This window comes from Nuphar pumila, chromosome 14 (assembly GCF_984573655.1).
Source record: "Nuphar pumila chromosome 14, dmNupPumi1.hap1.1, whole genome shotgun sequence".
Lineage (NCBI taxonomy): Eukaryota > Viridiplantae > Streptophyta > Magnoliopsida > Nymphaeales > Nymphaeaceae > Nuphar > Nuphar pumila.
In genome coordinates, this window is record NC_143262.1 from 8,779,214 (window position 1) to 8,805,221 (window position 26,008).

Genomic DNA, 26,008 nt, shown 5'->3' on the forward strand with positions numbered 1-26,008 from the left:
TGGCATGGGGTTGGGGGTATGGCAATCTTCCTCATGGCAATCGGCACAGCGGAGACTGGTTTGGCTGAGAAGTTTATATTTCAACATCTGACTCATGAAAGTGAAGCATACTTCTGTGTTGATATAAAGCCTACTGTAAGGACTTTGCTCTGTGTTGATATAAAGCCTACTGTTTGGTTGTTGTTGATATCATTAACCCATTTACTTCACCCAACCAACTTTTCAACTTGTCATCTGCTCTACTTCAGTGTATTCAATGGGCTCAGTGCAGTTAATCATATACATATGATTGACTTTTATGTAGGACTATCTACTGAGACATGAAACTAATATGAAAAGTGGTCCTCCTTGTAGCTTGGACATTTCTTTATGGCACTCCCATCCCATCCACACCCCAGCCACACACGCACGCAGACACAATTGTATGTCCGATAAGCTAACCATGTTGCTAAAGGATTACTCCATGGCGACTAGCAGAATAAAGGATCACACCTGTTTGTACTCTAGTTACATGTTTCAAGTATAATCTTTTCCATAATTTGTTGATTTGATTGTTTTATATATAATGTAGCCTAAATATAAGATTTTATATGCCTATTCCCAGGCCGGAAATTGTATGTCTGATAAGTGGAGGTACTAACTGAGTTTTCCCCTACTTCCTCTGGAAGATGATAATCAGGATCTTTACAGATATCCTCATCTTCTGGTAGTTCTGAGTTAATCAATGAAAGGTATCCAGTATCATCCACTGATATCATGTCATTATCTGCAAAAAGAGAAGCTAAATATTAGTTCTAAGCTGGAAAACAGGGGATTCAAAAAACTGTTTGATGATTGTGTCCTACCATCATTTCCCTCTATGGCGTTCAGTTTCTCGATTACTGTCAATAGCATCCTATGATTAAGAATTTCATAATCCCTGCACAGTCATGGTATATATGTTCTAAATATCCATAACTTTATAATTCAGAAAAAAAGACATCCACATGAATCTTTTGATGGAAATGTCACCTAATCCTCACCTGAAACTGAAAACAGAGTACAGAAGCTGGATCAAGGCAGCCAATAAAAAGGATAACCTGACCAACAACACCTTGGATGAAACCCAAGATTGCAGATCAAGATCATTAGCTCCAACTCGGACTAACAAAATTTCCATTGCAAACACAATGCAGAGGCCTGTAATTGTATCATGTTAGACATGCAAATTTGGATAAGTTTATTTTAGTTGTGTGGAAACATGATTTGCATTTCTCAAAAGAAACTCACCAAAATAGAGTCGTGCTCTAGCACCAAATGTTTGTTTTGCGCTAGTCATCATGTAGATGACGAAAACCATGCCCAAGTAGAAGAAGAAAGATTTTATGGCACGAGATTCCAATGGAATGTCATTTTGTAGTTGAAACAACTTCTCTAGAGCAGTGAACATGGTCGCCTGCTTCTTTTCAAATGCCTCCTGAATATAGAAACACAAGTTTCTCCTGGTAACATGAATGAACTTTGAATTTAATAACCTGTGCTGCCAATGTGGATATTGAATTCTGAACAAGGTGATCATGAGCCTCATGAAGCTGCGCCTGCCGTCAGAGAAGCTCCACCTGTTGTTTCTCACCAAAGTCCGCTAATTTCTGCAAATTAGCCCTGCAATGGAAAGTAATAGAGAAGAGAACCAAGTCTTTCAATTTGATGATGGTGGTTGTGATTAATGTAGTTTTGGAAGATGAGAAAGTACCTGCTCTCCTCTAGTGCTTGTGACAGAAACTGGGTAATAGAATTAAGCCCCTGAAGAGCTTGAGACTGACCATCCAGGAGCTGCCGCTGTTTATCCAATGATACAGCTGCAACATTCTCAATATCATCAGCTTTATCTTGCAGGCTCTTCATCTGCAAGGACATGCTATCACCAACTTGATATATCTCCCTTTCAATCTCCAAGGTTTCCTTCTGCAATTTCGCAATCCCCTGACCCAAACTCTCAGAAGACTCACTAAGGATTGCCATGCTAGAACTGAGCCTTTCTTTCATCTCTTCCTGACCTTGTTGTAGAGCAGACTGTGAAACAGCTATTTCTTTGGATTGCTCAAAGACAGCTTTTGATTTGTCCAACACCATTCCTATATGGTCTTCGACAACTCTAGAAGTACGAACCAGTTCTTCAGTTTGCAGATCGATCGAAGCCAATGAATCATGAATGTGATCGGAATTTCGTAAAAAGTCAGACTTTTCCTCTATAGTCTCGAGTTTCTCCTCTGCATAACTGGCCGACCTTTGCAAATCGTTCACTAACCTCTCCGTTTTGCCCTTAAATGCTTCTGACCTAAAGAAATCACAAACATAATTTCTTCACTTGCACAGGAAAAGGAGAAGAAAAATCGTCAACAATCAAAGAGAAAGTGAGTGCCACTTAACTGTAATTGATGGCAGATAGCATTTGTTTCAAGGAAGAACTGAAGATAGATATTATGCTGAAACTCATCCAAACTCTTGAGGCACTTCATCATGGGAGTACCACAATCACAAGCAGAGAAATCAGGCCTACCAGAATCCTTTTGAAAACAATCACTCAAGTGCCAAGCTAGCCTAGATTGCTTTTCTTGGTTTCCAATTATCTCACCACAACTTGAGAACAGCTTCTGGTAGGCTTCCTGCCAACATGAGTTTGATGTCACTAATCTTGATTTAGCTCTCTCCACCAACTCAACTCCCTTGGCATCATTCAGATTATCCATAGAAAACTCAACAGTCATGATGTTCGACAGCTTTGGAAGCCCTTTAGGTTCTGAGGGTGTTGAAGAAGCAAACCAACTCCATGAATAGCAGTTGAAGCAGCAAGATATCAGAACTAATAAAAATATGATTGGATGAAGACTACCCATTATCAGTTATAGCTCACCCTTCACCAGTTAATATGGAAGTTGGCTCGTTCTTTGCCGAGTTTATATATCAGAGGCAAAGCCTGAGAGAGAAATGAGATGGTAGGAATTAGGAAACTTGATAGAATAAGAAAGAAACTAAGGTAGTTAAACGGGCTTGCTGTGCCATGTTGGGGTATCTAAAAAAACCAGAAAACATTGTGGCTCCCTGTAAAAAATTTGCACCCCTGCTATGTCGGTAGAGGGATATGGATCTCGTTGAACCCAGACCTAGTTGCACCTTTTTCGCTTTTCAATTTGACTTCACATTATATGCAGCGTTGCATGCAGCCACCCATCTTGGCATTCCTCTATATGGGTGTGGTGTCCATCTCGTGAAAAGTTTAGATGGATGGTCATCAGCAGCACATACAGCCCCGCTGCATAAAAAATTGACCGAAGCTCTGTTTGTAAAACTCTACCGGTACCCTTTACTTCTCGCCAAGAAAGTCTTCTCATCACTTCAGCTTTATGGCAAGGGACGTGCACCCCAAGTATATGAAACTGGCAACATCCTTCAACTTCGAACACTTTAAGTCTATCCATCTAGCAGGTACGCAGAGCCCTTGTGGGCTAGTAGCAGTTAAAGCTTCGTCATTACCCAAAAACTAGAGGGCAGAAGCTATGCATACCAAAGGAAGTTGAATAATGTGCAAGCAATCATGCAGAATGGGATACTCACGCATCAAAGAACTCAAACTAGCAGAAAGCAATATTTTATACCTTGTTTTGTTGATCACTTCGTGCAAATATTATCTTGCATAAGCGAGGAAGGGAAAAAAGGGTTGTGTTATAGTATAGAAACGTTCTATTGACATAAGTAGAAACTTCTATTTAAAGGAAGAGATATTTAATATGGTTGGTGAAATTCAGCCTGTCAACAAGTCGGTAGACAAAGAGGGGACCCCATCTACTAAGAGGGTATGATGTTTTAAGATGTTAAAAAAAGGCGCTTTAGCTTAAATGATTCACATAAAACTCTTCTAACAAAGAAAAAAAAACAATGGTAATTACATTAACAGAAAAGATACATGAAAAAAAGTATGAAAGTAATGAACCGTCAGGAAGATGACACCTGTACCTCAACCGTTTTCTCTTCTTCCTCCCCTTTATCGACATGTTTCTGCAGTGTATTCTCCATTTTATGTGTCGATCGATAACGGAAGTCTAAAGGATGCATCGAAGAGGCATTATTATTCTGTGTTGTGTCTCGGTAAATCGCGTGACAGCCAAGATCAAGGTCTCTCTCTCTCTCTCTCTCTCTCTCTCTCTCTCTCTCTCTCTCTCTCTGAGGTGTTCGACTTTCTGTCTGGCCTCCGGCTTGATGCTCCCTGGTGACATCTGACGTTTCTTGCGGGCCGTCAAGGTTGAGTCCCTTCATGCTTGCTTTGTCGGCGCCCTGCTCCGTGTTCCTTTTTTCTACCGTAGGTCTCCCTGATCGGATGTCGTCCGTGGCTGGCAGGAGGTTAAGTCATCCTGGCAGCGGTTTTTTTCCCAGTCTTTCTCGTTCTCTTCTTCCCTGGGTTAAGCCGAGGGACTGGTGGTGCACCGGTTGTCTATCTCTCAATTTTTGAAAGCGTCGTGCATGCCTACATTGTGCCTCGTCTTTCCAGTTCAGGTGACACCCAGTCTGCAGGCGCTTTAGTGTTGTTACCTCTTCTCCTTCCGGTGGACGGGCTTCTTCGCGAGTTAAACACCCCCGACGCAAAACCTCGTTCTCACCTTGGGTAAAGATCGGCCAACTGCAGGATCCTTCATCTTCGTTCATGGCTTTCAAGATCGACTTTATTTGGGTGCTAACTATCCCATTGTCGTCTGTCCCTATGTCGTTCACAGGAAAGCGTTTCTGGCTCAAGTATCTCGACCGTGTTCGTCTCGGTGGACCGCTCACCCTCAATGCCCGACTTGGGTCCTACACCTCATTACTGGCTCCCCATCAATCTAGTGTTGTCGTCGTCTCAGAGGGTTCCTCTTCTGGTGATGATTGCAGCTATGGAATGTCGATCACATGCTCGGTGGTTGCTGCGGTTAGTAGGGTTTCTTCTAACTGGCTCAAGTACTATATCTCAGTTTTTCCCTTTTTTGCTTCTCGAGGTTTTTTTTAAGGTAAAAGCTAAGGAAGGTGGTCCCTTCGCGTTAGCTATGCCTAGACTTTGGCATTCTATCCTTTGGTGGCCACGTTGGCTCCTCCATATTCAAGACCAACGACAACCATTGGCTAGGTTGGTTTCCTTGACTGACATCGTTGGGTCCTCATGCCCATGCAAGGTTTTCCAAGGTTCTCAGTCGGCCCTTTGCTCGCCTATTGCGGCCTTGGCGTTGGGGGCTACTTTGGTCCAAGGCGGTTGCTCATCTCGAGCGTTTTCACAAAAGCCGACGTTTATCGTTTCATCTGCCTATGGGTCTGCATGCGGCAATCATACGCCGCGGTTTGGGAGCTCGCAACCCTTCTTAAATGTCGTCTCCTCTTCTCTTGGCTCTTTTTTCAGAGTTCTCTTTCTTCCTAGGGGACCGCCCCTTTGCGCTTTGGAGTCCAGGATTGGTATGTGTGGCGGTTCATATAGCACGCATCACGGTCTGTTCTCCCTCCGTACCTATCCTCCTCGAGGCGACAGGCCGGCTCTAGGGTGGGCTGGTGGGAGTTCTGAGCAATCTTTGCCTCATTTTCGCACATGCAGTCTTTCGTGGGATTCATGGAGGCTCGAGAAGCGGGCTTCGCTACAGTCGATCCCTATGGTGGACCCCTTGCCCGAGGTTGATTGGCCTAGGGGTCTTTCAGTGGTCATCCAGGCGCCACAGTTTTCTCTCTGCCCCTCTGTAAAGGCTGCATCATCATTTCTGTCTACGCTGATCAATGGTGGTTCAGATCTTGGGCCTTTACCGCAGCCGACGGTTCAGGTATCAGATGCTTCGGTTTCTGCCTGGGTCTATCAGCATCATCTTATTGGAGTCTCAGTTTGGCCTCAATTCATCTGCATGCTCGTGGAGGGCCTCTCGGCTTTGGTATCGTCTCTTAAAGATAGATGTAACGTCTTTCTGCTATGCCTGATTTCCAACAGTCTTGTTCGTCCCCCTCCATTCATCGTGGCTTGTTGTAATCTGTCTTCCTCTGTCATTACCTCATTCACTAGGGAATACGACTTTGATTGCCAGGGGGGCTCTCCCATCTCACCCTCACTTTTGATCGCCACTTTGCCTTCTCCGCGCAGTCCTCTCTCATTCACAATGGGTATGTCTGTGGCCGAAGCAGCTCGATGTCTCGATCTATCACTACCCCAATCGCAGATCCAAGGCATCTATAATCTTATGCGTGAGACCTTCGCTGCTATCACAGATAATTTGTCGACTGTGGTCGTTGTTGATGCACATATCCCAAATGTCACCACGCCTCCTCCTTCGGTCAGGGGATATTCACCTCCTGGGCGGGGTGGTCTCTTCATCAGGGGATGTCGTCGGCCCTCGCATTCTCCCTCCTGCCAGTTTGGTATCTCCTAGGCGTTCGATACGAAATCGTACTCCTCGGGGTTTTTCGAATTTTCAGTTATGAAGATTCTTTGCTGGAATATTCGAGACCTGAATTTCCCCTCTAAGCGTCTATTCCTTGTGAGTTGGATCCATCAAGAACAACCTGATCTAATCGTTCTATGTGAGACAAAGATAGCGGACGTCTCACGCTCAGTCATTTTTGAAATCTGGCGTGGTGCAAATTTTTTTTTCAAGCCTGCGCTTCATTATGCGGGAGGTATCCTCATCCAAGGGAAGCCTTCTCTAGGCTTACACCAATTGGACGACGACACGTTTTCCATCTCCATCGCCCTTTCCCTTCCAGCCAAGCCTGTGCCGGCCGTGGTCACCATGGTGTACGGTCCTCACCGCCAGATCTGTCGGGAGGAGTTTTGGTTAGACCTGAATAGGGTCATTGAATCCTTTAGGGAGCAGTATCTTATCATGGGAGATTTCAATTGCCTGCTTTCGTCAAATGACTCAAGCATTCTGGTTTCCTACTCGGCTTCCATGATTGGCTTTCAAAACTTGATTCAGATGCACCGGTTGTACCCCGTCCCTCATATCAGTAAAGCTTTCTCTTGAACCAATCGACGAACTCGCCCATGCTACCGTTTGCTCGACAGGGTGCTCGTATCCCCGGATCTGTTGGGCTCTCTCAATGACATCTAGTGTTGTCTCCTTCTCCCATCCGTCTCGGATCATAGTCAGGTTGTTATCTGATGGGGGCATGGCTTCTCCGGCTGCAGAACCTTCAGATTTGAGCAATGGTGGCTTAAGGAGGAGGGTTTCGAGTCGATCATCCTAAAGTCTAGGAGTAGACCTTGCTTTGCAACCTGGACGACATCCTGGTGCCTAGTTAAACTATTATGCTTATCTTGTGACATCAAATCTTGGCTTATTTCTAATAATATAAGCAAATTCCAAAATCTGGGGGAATGGGAGCGTGAGCTATCTTCTATCCATCAGTCTCTCTTGGCTATGACCTCCTTGTTTGCATCCGATATTGAAAGCTTCAATGATAGATCGGCCGAGTTGACTCGGCTATTGCAATCTTGGCGACTGAAGGATGAGATTTGTTGGAAGCAGCGGTCTCGGGTGATATGGCTTAAAGTGGGTGATGAAAACACCAGGTTCTTCCATTCCTTCGCCTCTCATAGGCATAGGAGACAAGCCATTCAATCTATGTCCATCAAAGGTGTTTCCTACTCGGGCAACCAGGTCCTCCCAGTTGTTATCAATTATTTCACTAACCTGCATTCTTGCAGCCACTCAGCAGGTGGTTCTATAGGTCCTGCATTAGTCTTGTTTATGGACCAGACTCTCTCCAAGTCGATGCAAGTGTCTTTCACTGAAGATGAAATCTTCTCGGTCGTGCGGGAGTCGTCTGATTGGAAAGCTTCAGAATTTGATGGGTATCCTGTAGATTTCTTTCGCATATTCTGGTACTGCGTTAAGAGTGACAATCTTAGTGTCTTTGCTGAGTTTCATCGCAATGGTCGATTACCGATTCACTCTCACCTGGCTATTGTTTCTCTTATTCCTAAGGACGTAGCCGCATCAGACATCTCGCGGTTCCGCCCCATATCTGTGTTAGGGGGTTTATACCGGATTATTGCCAAGGTCATGTCAAATAGGATGCATTCAGTCACTCTTCAGCTTTTGGGGATGCATAGTTTGCCTTCATCCCTTATAAATGGCTGCAATATTCTTTCGTTCTGGCCACAAAAGTGTTGCACTCTCTCAAGATCAGCGGGCAACCTTTCTTCACTCTTAAGCTTGACTTCCATAAAGCCTACGACTCGGTTCATTGGCCTTTCATTTTCCATATTCTGACAAATTTTGGCTTTGGTAGGCGCTTCTCTAGCTGGGAGCGTGAGCTGGTTACCAATGCCCAGTCCCAAATTCAGATTAATGGGGTCCGTGGCCAGCAGTTCAAACTTGGTCATGGTCTTCGGCAAGGATGCCCCCTATCTCCTTTACTCTTTAACGTCGTTTCTGAAGGCCTTGTGGTTTTGTTTAAGAGGATAGTGGAGTGTGGTCTAATTGATTCTCTCAGTATCCAGGAGTTCCTGAGTCATATCCTTACCTACGTCGATGGCATGATTATTTTCGGCAGGGCCTCTATCCAACAAATGTTAAGATTCAAGCTTATCCTTCTTTCTTTCCTATCGATGTCAGGTTTATCTATGAACAATGATGAGTGTTGTTTGTCCATGGTCAATGCCCCTACGTCTATGCTAGCCATGGAAAAGCGGATCTTCAGATGCGTTGTCTCAGAAAACTCCTTTTCTTATCTGGGTTTGCCACTCCAGATCACGCGTATCCCAACGATAACCTGAAACGCAACTCTCCAAAGGGTTCAAAACAAAATATCGGCCTGACAAGCTTCCTACATTTCTATAGCTGGTAGACTTACTCTCATCAAGCATGTTTTAAATGTTATGTCAGAATTCTTTATGTTTATGTTTCTGATGCCTATGGGGGTCAGTAAGAAGCTCTCTCGGGTGTTGACGAACTTTCTGTGGTCTGGGCAAGGTACCAGCACCAACCGCCACCTGGTGGGGTGGGAGGGCTTTCTCTGTATGAGGCGGGTTTGGGGGTCCCGAATCCCAGGTTGAGGAGTATGATACTCGTCGTGAAGCAAAGCTGGCTTGCGCACCAACCAGGATCCCCCTGTACAAGCGTTCTTCTCGCTAAATACGGGGCTATTGAATCGTTGTTTGGTGGCTACCACATGATTCGACAAACCGTGTCGTAGTTGCGTCGTTCGTGGATCCAAGCTTGGTTTGTTGTTCTTTTAAATGATGGCAATGATGACCCACAGTCCTAGTTCTTTGGCCGCGCCTTTGCGCCTAACGACTCTTTTCGCACAAAAGCCTGCTACCTCTCTCTTCTTCCTTCAGGGGTGAACCGTTTCCTGTGTGCCTTATCTGGGGCAAGGGATCGACTCCTCGCTCATGCTTCCTGGCATGGCTTATCTTACACGAACAGGTGCAGATGGACAACTTCTTCAAATCCATCGGCTTCCATCTTCTGAGTAAATGTGTGTTGTGCGAGGCGGCCGAAGAATCTGTGTTTCACCTTTTTTGGGAGTGCCCTGTTTTTCAAAAACATTTTTAAGGTTACCTGGAATAAGCAGGTTGTTAGCGTGCGACAAGAGTCGTTCGCTATCGACCTGTTATGGGGCCCTCAGCCAGTTCGCAGTTGTAAGAAATGATGGATTATTTGACGAACGTGGTTACTCTCATCCTGGTGGGGCGTTTGGATGACCCACAACAATGTAATTTTTTGGCAAGTTTCGACAGTTTTCAATAAATTAGTAAATTGTATTTTGGCAGACGTGTACGCCATTCTGCGCATTAGCCTCCCAGATCTTCAACGCAATCTGTCACCCTAGCCTCCCCTTGATCCAGGCTGAATCTCGTCGGTTTACTGTGTCTTTTGTTTTTTATTTTTGTTTTCTGGGCCTTTTTTGTGTTTTCGACGGGTTCAAGGTTGGTTGAACCTTTTTCGTAATGTTGATGGTTATAGTTCGTCTCTCTCTCTCTCTCTCTCTCTCTCTCTCTCTCTCTCTCTCTCTCTCTCTCTCTCTCTCTCTCTCTCGATAGGATCCTATGTTGATACTAGCCGTCCAGATGCATCAGTCCACATCCTGGCGAGAACGTGGACCGATCCTAGCTGTTGGATGGACGGCTCGGATTGGATGTAGAACCCATCCTATGTCAAATGCTGGGGATCCATACTTGTTTTTTGATACATTGAAAGTCCGTAATCATAGATATCGGCCATCTTTTCACGAGATTTTCAAAAACCGATGTAATCCAAAAAAACCGTGATATTTTTTTAAAATATCACCTATTTGGAAAAATATCACATCTTTATTACGATATTATCGTACCGTTAATGCGGTTTTTATATTTCTTATACTTGGTGATTTTTCTTATTTTTATGTACTTTTGTATTTTTTTAATTTGAACGATTTTGTGATTTAAAAAAAAAGGCAAAATTTTTAATTTATTAAGTGGGATTTGTGATTGAAGCCGAGTCATCACCTTCATCACCCGTATCACCTGTCATAACTTATAAGGGCTGCAAATGGATTGGATATGGGCCGGATACTGCCTGTCTGAATCAAAACCTGAACGTGGTGCAGTTGATCCAAATCCGAGGAACGAATTTGAATATGCTTCAATATTGTACGATTTAATACAGATCTGAAATATATATAGTGATGTTGGATCCAGTAAGACCGAAACCAAGGTTTTGAACTTTTGATGCATAAAATGTGCAAACCCCTATTAAACAATTTTGTAAAACTTGATTATAACCCAATTTTGTAGAAACCAGGTTAAACAAGCCATCAAACCCGGTTTAACAGGGTAAAGCTAGCTTATGCCTAAAACTTAGTCTTTAACGAGGTTTTCAGCATCTTAAGGTTTTGGGTGTCGTTGATCCCATGGGTTTACCTTGCAAAGGGGGTGGGCCCATTAAGTTACCCAGTTCTCGGAGAGGGTTCCTCATCACACAAAAAAAAATAGCATAATGCAAACACCCCTTAAAAGAGTTACGAGAACCACGGTTATCTTGGACATCTTAGAGTTAGGTCCAAAACTCAATCGGGAATTGTTATCTTGACAGGGAGTACATGAACCAGAATCTAGATTTTGAGATGTTACAGACCGGATTCAAACTCTAACTAGCAAAACCACTTACTCAAATAAGAGAGAAATAATTCTTTTATCGAAACCAATTTTTCATTTTCAAAATAGACCTATCTGATTTGATTGTAATGAAAAACCATCAGCCCATGAATGAATTTACAGAATGAGATAAATTTTATAATTTTTTTTTGTAGTTAGTTGAATTTATATGGCACAATCTGCCATATATAAATCAGGTCTAAACTTCATTCCATCTGTAAATTAAAATGCATGCACCTCTGTTTGTTTTTGCTTTGAGACAGTTGTACTATATTTACAAAAGTCATTCTGTATTTGTAAATGTTTGCAAAATCTCTTTTTTTATTAACGCGTTGAGAACTTTCTAAAGTGTGCCTATATATTGCTTGAACCTCATCCGATTTGCATGTGCGAAGGGCAAAAATATCTTAAAAAAATCAGAAATCAGCAATTTTGGATATGCCGGAGATTTTGTGAATTTGGTAGGCATTTCAAAAGCTTACTATTTTGCAAGGACCGTATGACCATTTTTTGTATTTAAAACTTTTGAATTCAAACCCATTGTGATATTGGTGGGGTAAACATATGTTGATCCAGACTGACTCGAAGTTTGACAAGATTAAACTTGAGTATTGACGTGGTATAGGCTCTCATCATCCAAGTCCAAATCCAAATCTAGATCCAATTAACTTGCATCTCATTATATCCAGCCTGGGTCTGAGTTTCCTTACCCAAATCCAACCTGTTTACATGGGATCGATTTTAGGTGAAGTCTTAAAGATTCGTTGGGAGCTCACTTTGGGTCTAGACTTGTTGGGTCTGTTAAAAGCTCACATTGGTACTGGGCTACTAGTCACTAAAGTCAAATGCAACTCATGTTTTTGCAAATTTGGACCTAGTCACTATAAAAACTTATGAATCTCCTTTAAGTAAATACTCTTTAAGAAGGTTCTCAAATGTCTATTGACATTTACAAATACTTGTTACGAATGTTTCTGACATTCAACCTAAATATAGTACAACCTTCACGAAAAAAAAAACTTATGATACTCCTTTAACTAAATACTCCTCGTGTTCGTCTGCAAATATCTATTGATATTCGCAAATACCTATTGATATTTGCAAATACTTGTTGTGAATGTCTGTATCTTTGTATGCAATGAATGTCTCATATATAGTCATTGTGGTCTCTCTTTTTTTTTATGTTTGTTTTTCGTTAGAACCCTAACATTTTTCCCTTTATTACCCTAATTGTTTTCCTTTTCATGAGATAAATCGTGACTTCATGCGCAAGATTCAAAAGAAAGAAATTGCAGAGGCTTTGAAGAAAATGAAATCAAGAAGGGCAGTTGGCCCAGATGGTATACCTATCGAGGCTTGGAAATGCTTGGGAGAGAAAGGTTTAGAATGGTTGAAAAATCTTTTTAACTTGATTTGGCGAACAAATAAGATGCCTAATGAGTGGAGGAAGAGTACTTTGGTGCCTTTATATAAGAATAAGGGTGATATACAAGATTGCACAAACTATCGTGGTATAAAACTCATGAGTCATACTATGAAACTTTGGGAGAGGGTGATTGAGTCTAGGTTGAGGAAGGTTGTCATGATATCGGAGAATCAATTTGGTTTTATGCCTGGAAGATCAACTATGGAAGCTATACATCTTCTTAGACAACTTATTGAAAGACATAGAGAGAGGAACAAAGATTTGCATATGGTTTTTATTGATTTAGAGAAGGCATACGATAGAGTACCTAGGGACGTTCTCTGGTGGACAATGATGAAGAAAGGTGTTTCTCTCAAGTACATTAGTATAATTAAAGATATGTATGAAGGAGTAGTGACCAATGTCCGCACTTGTGGAGGGGTGACAACCAATTTTCCGATAACGGTTGGGTTACATCAAGGATCTGCTTTAAGCCCTTTCCTATTTGCGATAGTGATGGATGAGCTTACGAGATCAATTCAAGAAAATGTACCGTGGTGTATGTTGTTTGCTGATGATATTGTTTTGATTGATGAGTCTAGAGCTGGGGTTAATGCTAAGTTAGAATTATGGAGACAGACATTGGAAGCTAGAGGTTTTAAGTTGAGTAAGAGTAAGACTGAATATATGGAATGTCGGTTTAGTAAGCAACGAAGTAGTGATGGGAGTGTAGTGAAACTTGGTGAGCAAGATATACCGGTGAATGATTATTTCAAATATTTGGGATCCATCATTCAAAAGTATGGAGAAATTGATGGAGATGTAAATCATAGGATAAAGGTTGGGTGGATGAAATGGAAAAGTGCTACTGGAGTGCTGTGCGATCGTAGAATGCCATTGCGGTTGAAGGGAAAGTTTTATAGGACGACTATTAGACCCGCTTTACTATATGGTACGGAATGTTGGGCTGCCAAGAGACATCATATTCAAAAAATGAGTGTAGCTGAGATGCGGATGCTTAGATGGATGTGTGGAAATACAATAAAAGATAAGATTCGGAACGAAGAGATACGTAAGAAGGTAGGTGTTGCACCCATTGAAAATAAGATGCGAGAGAATCGTTTACGGTGGTTTGGACATATTCGGCGAAGGCCTAATGATGCTCCAGTTAGAAGGTTGGAGAAATGGGAAAATATATTAGTTAAAAGAGGTCGGGGTAGGCCTAGGAAGACTTGGATGGAGATGATAGGAAAGGATATGAATGCTTTGAACCTCACCGAGGACATGGCGTTGGATAGAAATGATTGGAGGAAAAGGATTCATGTGGAAGACCCAAAATGAATTTCTTTTTTGGTTCATATCGCTGACCCCAATTGTTTTGGGATGAAGGCGTAGTTGTTGTTGTTGTTGTGGTACCCTAATTGTTTTCCTTTTTCTCTTTGCAGCAATTCTTGTGAAATCATCTTGCAGTATTTCAGTTTGATCAACTTTTTTGTCTTTTGGTTAAATCGAAAATTGAGTTATATATATATATATATATATATATATATATATATATATATTCATTTTTTAATTTTTTTTAGATATATATTTAATATAGCCTTGTAGTATTTGTGTTTGGTTGTTATGATAAAAGATTTATATATGTTTGTTTGCATTTTATTTAATATTTGACAATACCTATTTAAGGTTTACTATTTTAAGATTTTTCCATACATACATATATATATATGTATATATATGTGTGTGTGTGTGTGTGTGAAAATATCCCAAAACCACAAAACATTCAATACCATTACTATTCAAACATTTAGCAGCGTGACGAAGACTAATGCCAAAGTGGTAAGAAAATGAGTCAATGTGTTCCAAATAGATGGAAACTAACCCACTAATGGCTTTCCCTAGGCAGCTTCGGCCAAACTTGATTTTGAGACTCCTAAAGAATTTTACATCCAAAGCATATCCTATGTTTTTTTCAGAACAATCAAGTAGAAAAATCCAAGTTTTATGACAATGAAATCGAGAAAAAACTTCGCTCCCAAGAGATCAACCCACCTTCTTCCCACTTAACAGGATTTCAACGAGAAACCCAGATCTTATATATATATATATATATATATATATATATATATAGAGAGAGAGAGAGAGAGAGAGAGAGATTCGTGCAGCCGAGGAAAATTGGTTGCCGAGTTAACTCGGCCCGTCTCGTATCTCAAAATTTTTTATGAAATCAACAGCTGTGGAAGCTCAACTTCAATGCACTCAAGTGTACACAATATTTCCTTATATATATACCAATAGCTCCTCAAGGGCTTGGGTATCGGTGGCCCCACCCAGGTTACCTTGTAGGGGAGTGGTGAGCCCATTTAAGTGACCCAGTTCTCAGCAAAGGTTCCTCGTTATCAGGGAAAAAATCCTCTCTCAAGTCATGTCTGAAACGAGCTCTGTGGACCTTGTTTACTGCAAATATTGAGGCTTTCCAACCATTTTGTGGGGAGGGGCGGGGAAGAAAACAGAGTTCAGCAATACTTGTTCACAAACCAGTTGGGGGAAGAAAAGAAAAGTGATTCACAAACTAGCGGGCACAAAAGGAACAAGCACCTGGACTGTGTCCATTACGAATTCACCAACTTGCCAAAAACTTTTGAGCAAATCGAATCCATCCAAATATCACCATTTTTGTGGCCTTAGGTTACTTGGATGACAGAAAATTAATCGTCTTTTAGACGAAATCTAATTTATAGAGTGCAACCTATTCTCAATACCTGTCAAATACTAACGCCCCAAATTTGTATCAAACTGTTATCAAGTAATCTGTACATGTAACATGTAAAACGTCTCGACCAGTTACCAGTCCATTAGCTCTTTTTCAACGGGCAGTTGTTTTATCCTATCCCACTCCAATGGGTCATCATTGTTGTTTAAGGCCACAAATCAGGGTAAGATTTCTCCTTGGTGCATGTCAAAATGCATGCCATTACCAACAGTGAGCATTGATACCACTTATGCACACTTTTTTTTTCGACAGAGAAAGCTGGGGTTAGGCAGACCCCTACCAGTTATACAACTATACCATAGGGATTCGAACTTGCAACGTCCCAACACAAGGTGATGTGCACTAACTGCTCCTACACACAAGCGGAGTCCCCGTTGGTCACATATGCACACTTTTGAGGACACCCACCATTCACCAAATTCTAAATGGGGACGTCAAAAGAATGATAGACATCGACCACATGGGGCAAACCACCATAAAATCACCATTCATCCCATCAAAAACAATAATTCCAAGCAAAAAAACACTAAATGACCCCCTGGTAGTCACTAAAATCACCTCAGATTAGTGTCTGGCTTCCCCTAACAAACCAGCATTACTTGCCCTTGAAACAAAACATATTTTAAAAAGGAAAGCAGAAAGAAACCAAAGAGGAATAAAAGCAATAGAACCCTTGCTTTGAATGTTGCTAATGTCAATACATATTTTGAGACGTAGGAAAAGGAATCTCGCATGATACAACTGTTCAATTGAAGGCTTCTTTGGTCTCCAGCCAGAAAGCACGGGTTGGGCTCAGACTAACCAAGCGAGCACATGCAATGCAGAATTTTCTCCAAGGAAAGAATTGCATCTTTGATGAGTATGAATGAGACCAATTTAAGAGATCGTACCATGGGAGAATCCACCTCTTGTGCCTTGAAAATTTTGATGGTACCTTCTAGGTTTCGTCACTCAGAAGCTATATTCAGGCTCCACATCCATCGACCATGCAAACTTTGCCAGAAGTGACTTGTTGAATATCTGCAAAAAGCCAGCTCAGAATGGTAGAACAGGGGTCTTCTAAGATGGTTCCATTTGAAAAAGGATGGAAATAGTTAACCTTCTCAATAGGAACCTCATTACGCTTGCACCATGCAACCGATATCCGTGGATCCATATAATTGATCTTTGACGTGCCCAAGGCAACATTTTTCATCTCCTCTTTTGTATTTATATCCCTGTCTACCTTTTCAAGTTTTTCTTTAGCTGCTGCAATCTTCTTCATTAGCCTGCATGTCAACAAAGGGTAAGCTTCTATTTTCTTAGTGAAGCATAAAAGAGCTAAAACTTATGAAGAAATGTTGGAATACGATTCAGGCGCCAATGCTTTTCTAGGTGTTCCATCAGGATCACGTGCTGGGGGTTTCCCTTTCTTTGCCCTGCGCAGATCCTCTTCCAGTGCCCCCAGTTCCTCCTACAATTAGCATTGCAAAGAATTTGGTATGCAATGGGTAATTTGTACAAAATCAATTGGCAAAATAACCATATTCTAATCATTTATGAATGCAACCTCTGCTTTAGCCTTCTTCTCAGACAACTTTTCCATCTGGGCACCATGTGATTTAGATTCAGCACGCTGATGATTGCAAATAATTGCAACCTGTAAAAATACGCCATAGCAGTGATGGTAAATAGATGTCCACCAAAAATAGGTCAAATAAGTGCATCTTTGTAGAAAGAAGCATTCTTACCTTCTTATTTGCCAACTGATAAGCGGCAATTTTTTCTACCACAGATTTACTTTCCCAGCCACCACTACCTTCCTCTTGCCGCAACTGCCCATCAGTGCAGAAATCATATAAAAGAAAGGGGAGAGAAGGGAACATGGCATGTCAACAGAGGAAACAGGCAAATCAGGAAAAAAGGTAACAGATAGTTAAAGAATATAGGAAAAAAATACCTCTGTATCCAATGTGATAGAGGCATTGTATGTACGAAACACCTTTGCCGTGAGGCCTGGCATAAGACTTTTCAGATGTGCATTAAGCTTAGTTGTATCCAGCTTGTCAAAAAGATCATCTCCCTCTTTTTTACCTGATCAACAAAAAGCAAAAGATAACAGTGACCAAACACATTACATCAGAAAAGACTACTGAAAAGGTGGAGGATCAACTGACCAGATTTGAATTTCCCAATTGCCTCATATACAGGAAGCTCGACTTCCACCGTGTTCCTATATCTGATTGAATCTTTTCCGAGGAAATCAAACTGAAAATACATAAATTATAAAAGAATAGGTGGGGAATAACAGATGGGAAAACAAGAGACCCTTCAATAGATTTTTGTTATTGTATTGTACTGATGCGATGCATTACCTCAAGTGACCTAGGCGGTCGTAACGTAACATTTTCAACCTTCAGAGTGCAGCAGCCGACAGTATCTGCCTCATCATCATCCTGTAAGAAATTTATCAAATTCAGAAGCAGCATATTCGTGAGAGTTATATAGAGTTGTACACACGAAAATCACACACACACCAGCAAAGCCACAGATACAAACACATAAGCCAGCCATTTAATTACTTGCCCTAGCTACCTGGAAGACTACTGAGCTACTAAAAGGCTTTTATGGCACGAGTAAGAGAGGTTAATCTAAGATGGACTAAACTATCTGATGTGAAAGTAACAAATGAGATCACCAATATAATTACCAAAATTTCTAGACTACAGCAGATTAAAACATGTAAAAGTGGCATCAAGAGTAAAAGTATTTCGATTCCAATCCATAAGAGTCTAAGCATGTGTTTGAATGCTCGAATTTGAGATCAGATTTGGCATGGGAACCACACAAAAGCTAAGGTGTTTCAAATGCTGAATCTCAAACTCTGAGAGAAAACACACGTCAAAGATTTATTTTTAGGTAAAAAAAGGCACATCTCTGGTCCGACCCAAGGGTGTCCACCAGAGTTAAATGCATCTGACATCAAATGCTACCCAAACCATGTATAGGAAATTAAAGTCTGATTTCCATGTATGTGAAGAGTCTGTAATGAAGTGGATCGAATCCGATGAATATGCAAGAACACACACCTCAATCAAGTGGAACACTTGATTGGATAATCACACCACCCACACAAGGGTCAAATGAGAAAGTATATTGCATAGAAAACTCTCTTGAAAAAGAGATAAAATAATACAAAGGCCATGAGGCCTATTTATAATACAAGAGGCTAAAGGGGGCAGCCAATATGGCTGTTGGGCTGCTCCCAACGGTCATATTTATGACTGTTGGGAGCAGCTCCAACAGCTATATTGGAGATGGCCCAACAGTAAAAAAACAAAAAATTATAAAAAACAAAAAGTAAAAAGGTGAAAAAGGGTTGTTAGCCCCTAATGGGCTGACGCCTATTACTGTGAAAAGATTGAAATACCCTTGCTGGGTATTTCAGTTACAATATATATATATATATATATATATATATATATATATATATATATATATATATATATATATATTTTAACACCCCCCCCTCAAACTCATGGTAGAACAATCAAGAGTTTGCCAAGTAAGAAGTGAAATCTTGGAGACGGAAACACTTTGGTAAAGAAGTTTGCTAATTGATATTCAGACGGAACATAGGGCAATGTGATGGGGTCTTTCTCAGGAATTCTTCACGAACGTAGTGGCAATCCATCTCAATATGTTTCGTCCTCTCATGAAATATATGATTGCTTGCAATGTATACAACGTTTTTGTTGTCACAACATAATCTTGAAGGTTCTGCAATCTGAACCCCCAAGTCTTCAAGAAGTTGTCTTAGCCACACTAACTCAGACGTAGTTGTCGTCATGACACAATACTCAGCTTCAGTGGAGGAGAGTGACACCTTCTGCTGCTTTTTGCATTGCCATGAAATTAGGGAATCACCTACAAATACACATAAACCAGTGATTGAGCGTCTATCATTGACATCCCCTATCCTATCAGAATCAGAATATGCAATGACTTCTAATGAGAAGGAGGATGATAAAAACAAGCAAAGATTAATAGATTTTTTAATATATCTAACAATTCTCATTACAGCGCTCATATGCACTGTAGTGGGAGCATGCTGAAATTGACTAGCAGAATGAATAGCATGAGATATATCAGGACGGGTAATAGAAATACAAGACAAAGCCCCAATCATTTGTCTGTAGGGCGTTGGATCTTGCAAGGGCTCTCCATCATCTTTCTTCATTTTGGCATTTATGACTTCCAAGTATCGACCAATTTTTCATCTGAGAGTCCTGATCTTTCAATGATCTCCGTTGCGTATTTAGTCTGTGACAAAAAATAACCACGATGTGAGTAAGCAACTTCTATTCCAAGAAAGTATCGTAAAAAACCAAGATCTGTCATATCAAAGTTGACTTTAAGCACATCTTTAATATGGTTAACTCACTGCTTATCATCTCCTATGATTATCATATCATCTACGTAAAGAAGTAAGATCATTATTCCTGTATTAGAAGACTTAACAAAAAATGCGGTGTCAGTAAAGCAAGATTTAAAATGAAGTGTCATCACATTACTAAATCTATCATACCAAGCTTTGGAGGCTTGTTTCAAACCATATAAGGCCATATGTAACCGAAAGGTTTTCCCATGTGCTAAAACCAAGCCTGTTGGAGGATCCATGTACACCTCTTCATCCAGATTACCATTTAAAAATGCATTTTTAATATCCATTTGAAATATAGGTCATTTCCTAATTGATGCTATAGCAATGAGAGTTCTAACAGTGGTCATTCGAGCGACTGAGCCAAACGTCTCTTCATAGTCTATCATATATTATTGATTGTATCATTTGTCCACTAACCTAGCTTTATATTTTTCTAATATTCCATCGTACTTGGTTTTTACCTTGTATACCCATCTGCATCCTATAATTTTTCTTCCTTTAGGTAATGTTTGGATTTTTCAAGTTTTTGCTCTTTCTAATGCTTCTAACTCATCGTTCATGGCCTTAACCCATTCTTGATGATGTTTAGCCTCATGGTATGATTGAGGTTCAAAATACGAGTGAATGACCATTAGACACGATCTATACCTTGGTTCAAAGGAATCATAAGATACAAATCTACTAGGAGCTTTTGAAATTCTTATAAATTTTCTAACGCTAGAAGAATCTTCTTCTTGGTTTTGAGAGTATCTTTCTAGGGCACATGGTGGGTGACCTTCGATACGTCGAGCATAGGTTTGTAAATTATTGTGAGATAGGTCTATATCATCAAGATTCTTTCTCACATTCTCATTTGCTCCGTGCATATCTTCACTTTCATGAATATTTTCACACTTATCATTGACTAGGTCAAAGAGGAACGAATAATCACAACTCTTTTGGATTTTTTCTTTGCTAAAACTGTTTTCATTTTCAAGGAATATAACATTTTGAGAAACATACAATTTGTTTCTTTTAATGTCATAACACCTATATCTCTTTTGGTTTTCGGCATAGCCTAAAAACACACAAGAAATTGCTTTAGGAAAGAGTTTATCATTCTTATTGGTAAGAACAAAACACTTGCACCCGAAGACCCTCAACCTTTTGTAATCAGGATACATTTTACAAAGTTTTTCAATAGGGGAGACATTTTCAATATTTTTTGAAGGCATTCTATTTATCAAATAGACCGTCGTAAGGGCGGCTTCGGCCCAAAAAACTTTTGAAACATTTCTAGATACTAGAAGTGTTCTAGTGGTCTCAATAATGTGTCTGTGCTTCCTTTCGGTAAGTCCATTTTGTTGAGGAGTGTATGAACATGATTTTTGATGAACAATCCCATTTACGTCAAGATAATTTTCAAACTCTTTTGACACAAATTCTCCCTCGGAATCAGTTCTAAAGATTTGAATATTAGTTTTAAATTGATTCTTTATATAACTATGAATTTTTTTAAAACAATCAAATACTTTTGATTTGTTTTTTAGAAAGAATATCCAAGAGTGTCTACGATAATCGTCTACAAACACAACATAATAGGAAACACCTCATTTGGACACAACTGGAGTCGGTCCCCATATATCCGAATGCACTAATTCAAATGGATTCTTAGTTATAAGGTGTCTTAGTCCAAAAGGTAAAGACTTCATTTTGCCAAGAATGCAATCTTCACATACAAAATTTTTCCTTTACAATTTAAAATAAATGGAAACAATTGTAATTTGGTCACACTAGAGTGACCTAGTCTTTTGTGCAAAATTTTTATATCTTTCTTTTCCACAAAATTACAAAAAAATTGTTTTGGTAATTCAAGATTGTCCATGACATAGAGATCTTATCTTCTATGGTCTCGCCCAATCGGCTTTCCGGACTGGAGATCCTGTATTAGACAATCATTAGATGAAAAAACTATTTTATAACCATAATCCGCAATTTGAGAAACCGGTAAAAGATTTAAATTTAATTTTGGTACTACTCTAATGTTTGGTATGTGAAAGATAGGTGTTTTTTAATAAATACCAAAACTTTTAATTTTCAAAGATGTGCCATCAGCAGTTGAAACCGTGGTTGTCAGTCGAGGAAGCGGGAAGCGAGGCACTTTCAAAAATTTAGGAAGCGGGGGACTACTTAGAAGCGAGTCACGATCCGTCTCGGAAGTGACCTAAGAAGCGAACCGGAAGCGACCTAGGAAGCGAGGGAGAAGCGAAAAAAGAAGAAAAATAAATAAAAAATAAAATAGAAAAAAGAGGGAAGCGTGGGGGAAGCGTGGGGGAAGTGTGCTTCCCATAAATGGAAAGCACGCTTCCCAAAAAAAGGGGATGCTTCCTCACGCGTTTCAGAAGCGCGACGTTTCGCGCTTCCGAAGCCCGTATCAGGGAAGAGCGCTTCCCCTACTATAGGGGTGCTTCCGGTAACTCTGGTTGAAACCATGGTTTTAAAACTCGCCGAGTCAACTCGGTTGACTCGGCTCGACCCTCCAGCGAGTCAACCCGGCAGGGTAAACTCGGCTTGCCTTGACTCGGCCTGACTCGATCTGACTCGGCCGAGTTCTGGGATATTTGAAATTTGATTTTTTGGGTATTTCAAAATAACAGTTTAATAATAAATAATAAATTACAAGACAAACCAGTTCAAAGATACAATAATCTATCAATCTTTATGTGTTGATTAAACATATTGGCAAAAAAAATGATTCAAAGATCTAACAAAAAAGTGAAGCATACACGTATCGGTGCTTATACTTCATGTTCTGGTGTTGGGCGCCTTTGAGTGTTGTTTTATGAACACATATCATATCCTTCATTGTATATAAAAATACATTTTTGTACAAAGTATGTATCACACCTGTGCATAACAATCTGTACCTTGTCATCCTTATTTTTTGACAGAAACACCCATATCATACCAGTTGTGCTGATCTTGTACAGTATGCTTATACATGTATCCATGTGACAGCATTTCCCTTGGTCATAATTGGAATTTCTTCTGGTGATTCATTCTCTTATTGTTGTTTTACCTTGTTGCAACTAATTCAATCTGGCTTTTTATGCAAGATGATGTGTTGCTGTTCTCAATGAGGTGAGATCACTAGAAAGGATCAAAGGAAAGCTAACAAAAGCTAGGGTGTCTTCTGGAGAAGTTTAGCTGAAATTCCTAAACCATTCTATTTAGAAATTTGAGTTTAAGTATGTTTCTAGACTCAGTTACATAGGGCCTTCATTGAATACCAAAGACATGCTTGTTATGAAGAAGTTTCTTCATGTAACTTTATCTTTCCATGTGACCTTGTTATGAAGAAGTTTGTACTTTTTCTACTCTGAACTTGCAATTTTTTATTGTCAACTCTTTAGACTATATGTTTAATGAAAAACATGGTTTGATACAAATTATATATTGTTTTTCTTTTAAAATCAAAAGTTAACAAAACCCGGTCCGAGTCACCGAGTTGACCCGCCGAGTCAGGAGTCAATAAAGAACGAGTTGAGTTCCGAGTCACAGGTTTTAAAACCTTTGTTGAAACACAAGAATCATTTGGATTAAACTTGCATTCGGTCAATATAAACTCATTAGGGGTCATATGAAATGAAGCACCAGAGTCAAGGATCCAAGAGGTCTTACCATGGTTGTCACTTGTAGATATGGCCGCTCCCGAATAAAAAGTAGCTTGAGCTTTAAGCATAAGTTGTAGTGCCTCCATTAGTTGAGCTAAAGAGAGCGAGTTGATGCATTTGGAGTCGTCTATTTCACTCCTTTCAACCGAAGTCACTCTTTTGTCTTCTTTATGATCCTTCTTTCTTTTCAGACAAAAAGGTTTGATGTGTCCCGATTCATAACAATGATAACAAATAATATTTCCACCCTTTTTAAAATCATGATCACCCCTCTTTTCATAGTTGTTGGAATTTCTACCATTCTCATTTCTTAAAAAATGAGGTGGTTTATAGCTCTTGGTATGATTTCTGAGCTTTGACATAGCAAGCACGAATTCTTCATCCTTAGAAGTGGATGGCTTTTTCAATCTATTTTCTTCCATCATTAATTCTTCAAGAGTTTCAAGTATGGAAGGGACCCCTCTATGAAGAAGAGCGGATTTAGTTTCTTCAAATTCAGGCCTAAGCCCATTTATGAATTGATAGAAATGCTTCGCTTTAATTTGATTTTTGCGAAGTTCAACATCTTGTGGGCAATGCTACTTTGGTTCAAAAAGAGTCAATTCATCCCAAATGAGAGAGAGAGCATTGTAGTATTCTCTTATGCTCATCTCTTCTTAAGTCATGGTCCTTACTTTGTTTTGGACATTACATATATGTGCGATATCCTTAAGATTATACATGTCTTTAAGGTATTTTCATGAATCACTAGCGAAGTCAAACTTCGCCAAACTAGAACACTTGTGGATGTCCATACTATTGATGAGCCATCCAATAATTTTGGAAAGACCCATCCTCCATTCCTTCCATCTTTTCTCATAGTCGGAAACGACTTTAGCCATTTCCTCTCCTTGAAGCGCAACTTCTTTTCCATTCTCGATTTTTGTAAGAATGAGTTTAGGCGCTTTTTCAGTGCCATCAACCAATCCCCAAAGTCCCTTTTTCCATATTTTATGTTTTACTATGGATGCCCACATCACATAGTTTGTGTCATTTAGGCGTATGGGAACGGGGACTATTACATCCCTCTCATTCTCCATTTACAACAAATGAATAGAGAGAGAGAAAGAAAAGGAAAGAGAGAACGAGGAAGAAAATACAAGACTTTTTCTGAAGTGGTTCGCTTCCCAATGCAACAATTCGTGATTTGTTGTATTTTGCCAAGCTCACGATCCTCCTCTTGATATTGTCACGATCTTCTCTAAAAACGGCTTTTGGAACACCCAAGCTCTGATACCATGTAATGAAGTGGATCGAATCCGATGAATATGCAAGAACACACACCTCAATCAAGTGGAACACTTCATTGGATAATCACACCACCCACACAAGGGTCAAATGAGAAAGTATATTGCATAGAAAACTCTCTTGAAAAAGAGATAAAATAATACAAAGGCCATGAGGCCTATTTATAATACAAGAGGCTAAAGGGGGCAGCCAATATGGCTGTTGGGCTGCTCCCAACGGTCATATTTATGACTGTTGGGAGCAGCTCCAACAGCTATATTGGAGCTGGCCCAACAGTAAAAAACAAAAAATTATAAAAAACAAAAAGTAAAAAGGTGAAAAAGTGTTGTCAGCCCCTAATGGGCTGACGCCTATTACAGTGAAATAGATTGAAATACCCTTGCTGTGTATTTCAGTTACAATATATATATATATATATATATAAATAAATAAATATATATATATATATATTTTAACAGAGTCATGCTAAAAAGGTTTAGCCATGTCCATACCATAAATAGGAATTATACTTAAAAGTGGATAATACAGTTACATAGAAATGTATTAGAGGCCAGATGCATTCTTAGGTACGAAGATTCTTTACAACCAACAATTTGACTCGCCCATCTCAAACCAATACAAAGTAGCTCTGTCTAATTGTATAAGTCAACATGAGGGTTTCTCATATGTGTTTGTGTGCGTTGTATGCATATTTGAAAGTCACTTCATAATATAACATAAATTCTGATTTAGTGAGAATTCTATTTTTTGTCATTACAAGAAAGAAAAGAAAGGGAAGAAGAAAAACTACTCTGGTGGAGAAAGGAAAGAAACAAGAAAAAGAACAAGAGTCTATGTTAAAATGAAAACTGTAATAATATATATATATATATTATTTAATATTATTATATTTTCTTTTATTATTTTCTTTTTCTATTTTTCTTTATTTTCTTTTTTAGCATCTAGTTCAATAGAAACTAGATATTTGATCCAGTCAAGTTCCTGTTGGAACTTGACTGTGCAAATAGCTGTTGGACTAGTCCAACAGCTATAATAATAAATGTTGTTGGACTGTAGTCCAACAGCTATATTAAGAGACGTTGGAATCCAACGTCTCTTTTGGAGAGCTCAAAATGAGCTCTCCTCTCTCTCCCACTTTTTTGTATATATAGGGGTGAACCCCTTCAATGTAAATCACCATGCTTCTTAAGCATTTTGTTCATGAATAAAGTATTATTTATTTTTCAAGTGTTCTTCTTTTTATACCCTTTCAAGGGTCATGCTTGTAGTGTCTCCAATAGACACTTGTTTGTGAGTTATTTGTGCATTTGTTGAAGACCACCATTTCATTACATGGTATCAGAGC

General features: G+C 39.8%; 2 protein-coding genes across 2 annotated transcripts in view; both read right to left on the reverse strand.

The window, feature by feature from the left end:
* Positions 1-572: 572 nt before the first annotated feature.
* LOC149816275 (protein GAMETE EXPRESSED 1-like) lies at positions 573-2,747 on the reverse strand. Its single transcript, XM_089986863.1, has 7 exons — positions 2,410-2,747; positions 1,733-2,317; positions 1,599-1,641; positions 1,270-1,456; positions 1,023-1,179; positions 846-919; positions 573-766 (listed from the first exon to the last, which is right to left on the reverse strand). Exons 1-7 carry the CDS (start codon positions 2,745-2,747, stop codon positions 573-575), a joined length of 1,578 nt encoding a protein of 525 aa, XP_089842989.1.
* A 13,209-nt stretch (positions 2,748-15,956) lies between these two features.
* Positions 15,957-26,008, reverse strand: part of LOC149816276 (DNA topoisomerase 1 alpha-like) — a 46,405-nt gene continuing 36,353 nt past the window's right edge. The window contains exons 9-16 of the mRNA XM_089987938.1: positions 17,655-17,735; positions 17,457-17,547; positions 17,240-17,373; positions 17,031-17,114; positions 16,850-16,939; positions 16,650-16,753; positions 16,400-16,568; positions 15,957-16,320 (exon numbers count right to left, since the gene is read on the reverse strand). Coding sequence (XP_089844064.1) covers positions 16,252-16,320; positions 16,400-16,568; positions 16,650-16,753; positions 16,850-16,939; positions 17,031-17,114; positions 17,240-17,373; positions 17,457-17,547; positions 17,655-17,735 — 822 coding nt within the window. The 3' untranslated portion in view covers positions 15,957-16,251. The remainder of the gene's footprint in view (positions 16,321-16,399; positions 16,569-16,649; positions 16,754-16,849; positions 16,940-17,030; positions 17,115-17,239; positions 17,374-17,456; positions 17,548-17,654; positions 17,736-26,008) is intronic.

Bases quoted from the DNA above. Each gene is read 5' to 3' on its own strand.
- LOC149816275 (XM_089986863.1), bottom strand. From the start codon at position 2,747: ATGACTGTTGAGTTTTCTATGGATAATCTGAATGATGCCAAGGGAGTT. The intron at 2,318-2,409 runs GTTAAGTGGCAC...TGATTTCTTTAG, and splicing joins GCTATCTGCCATCAATTACA to GTCAGAAGCATTTAAGGGCA. The intron at 920-1,022 runs GTGAGGATTAGG...ATGACTGTGCAG, and splicing joins TACTCTGTTTTCAGTTTCAG to GGATTATGAAATTCTTAATC.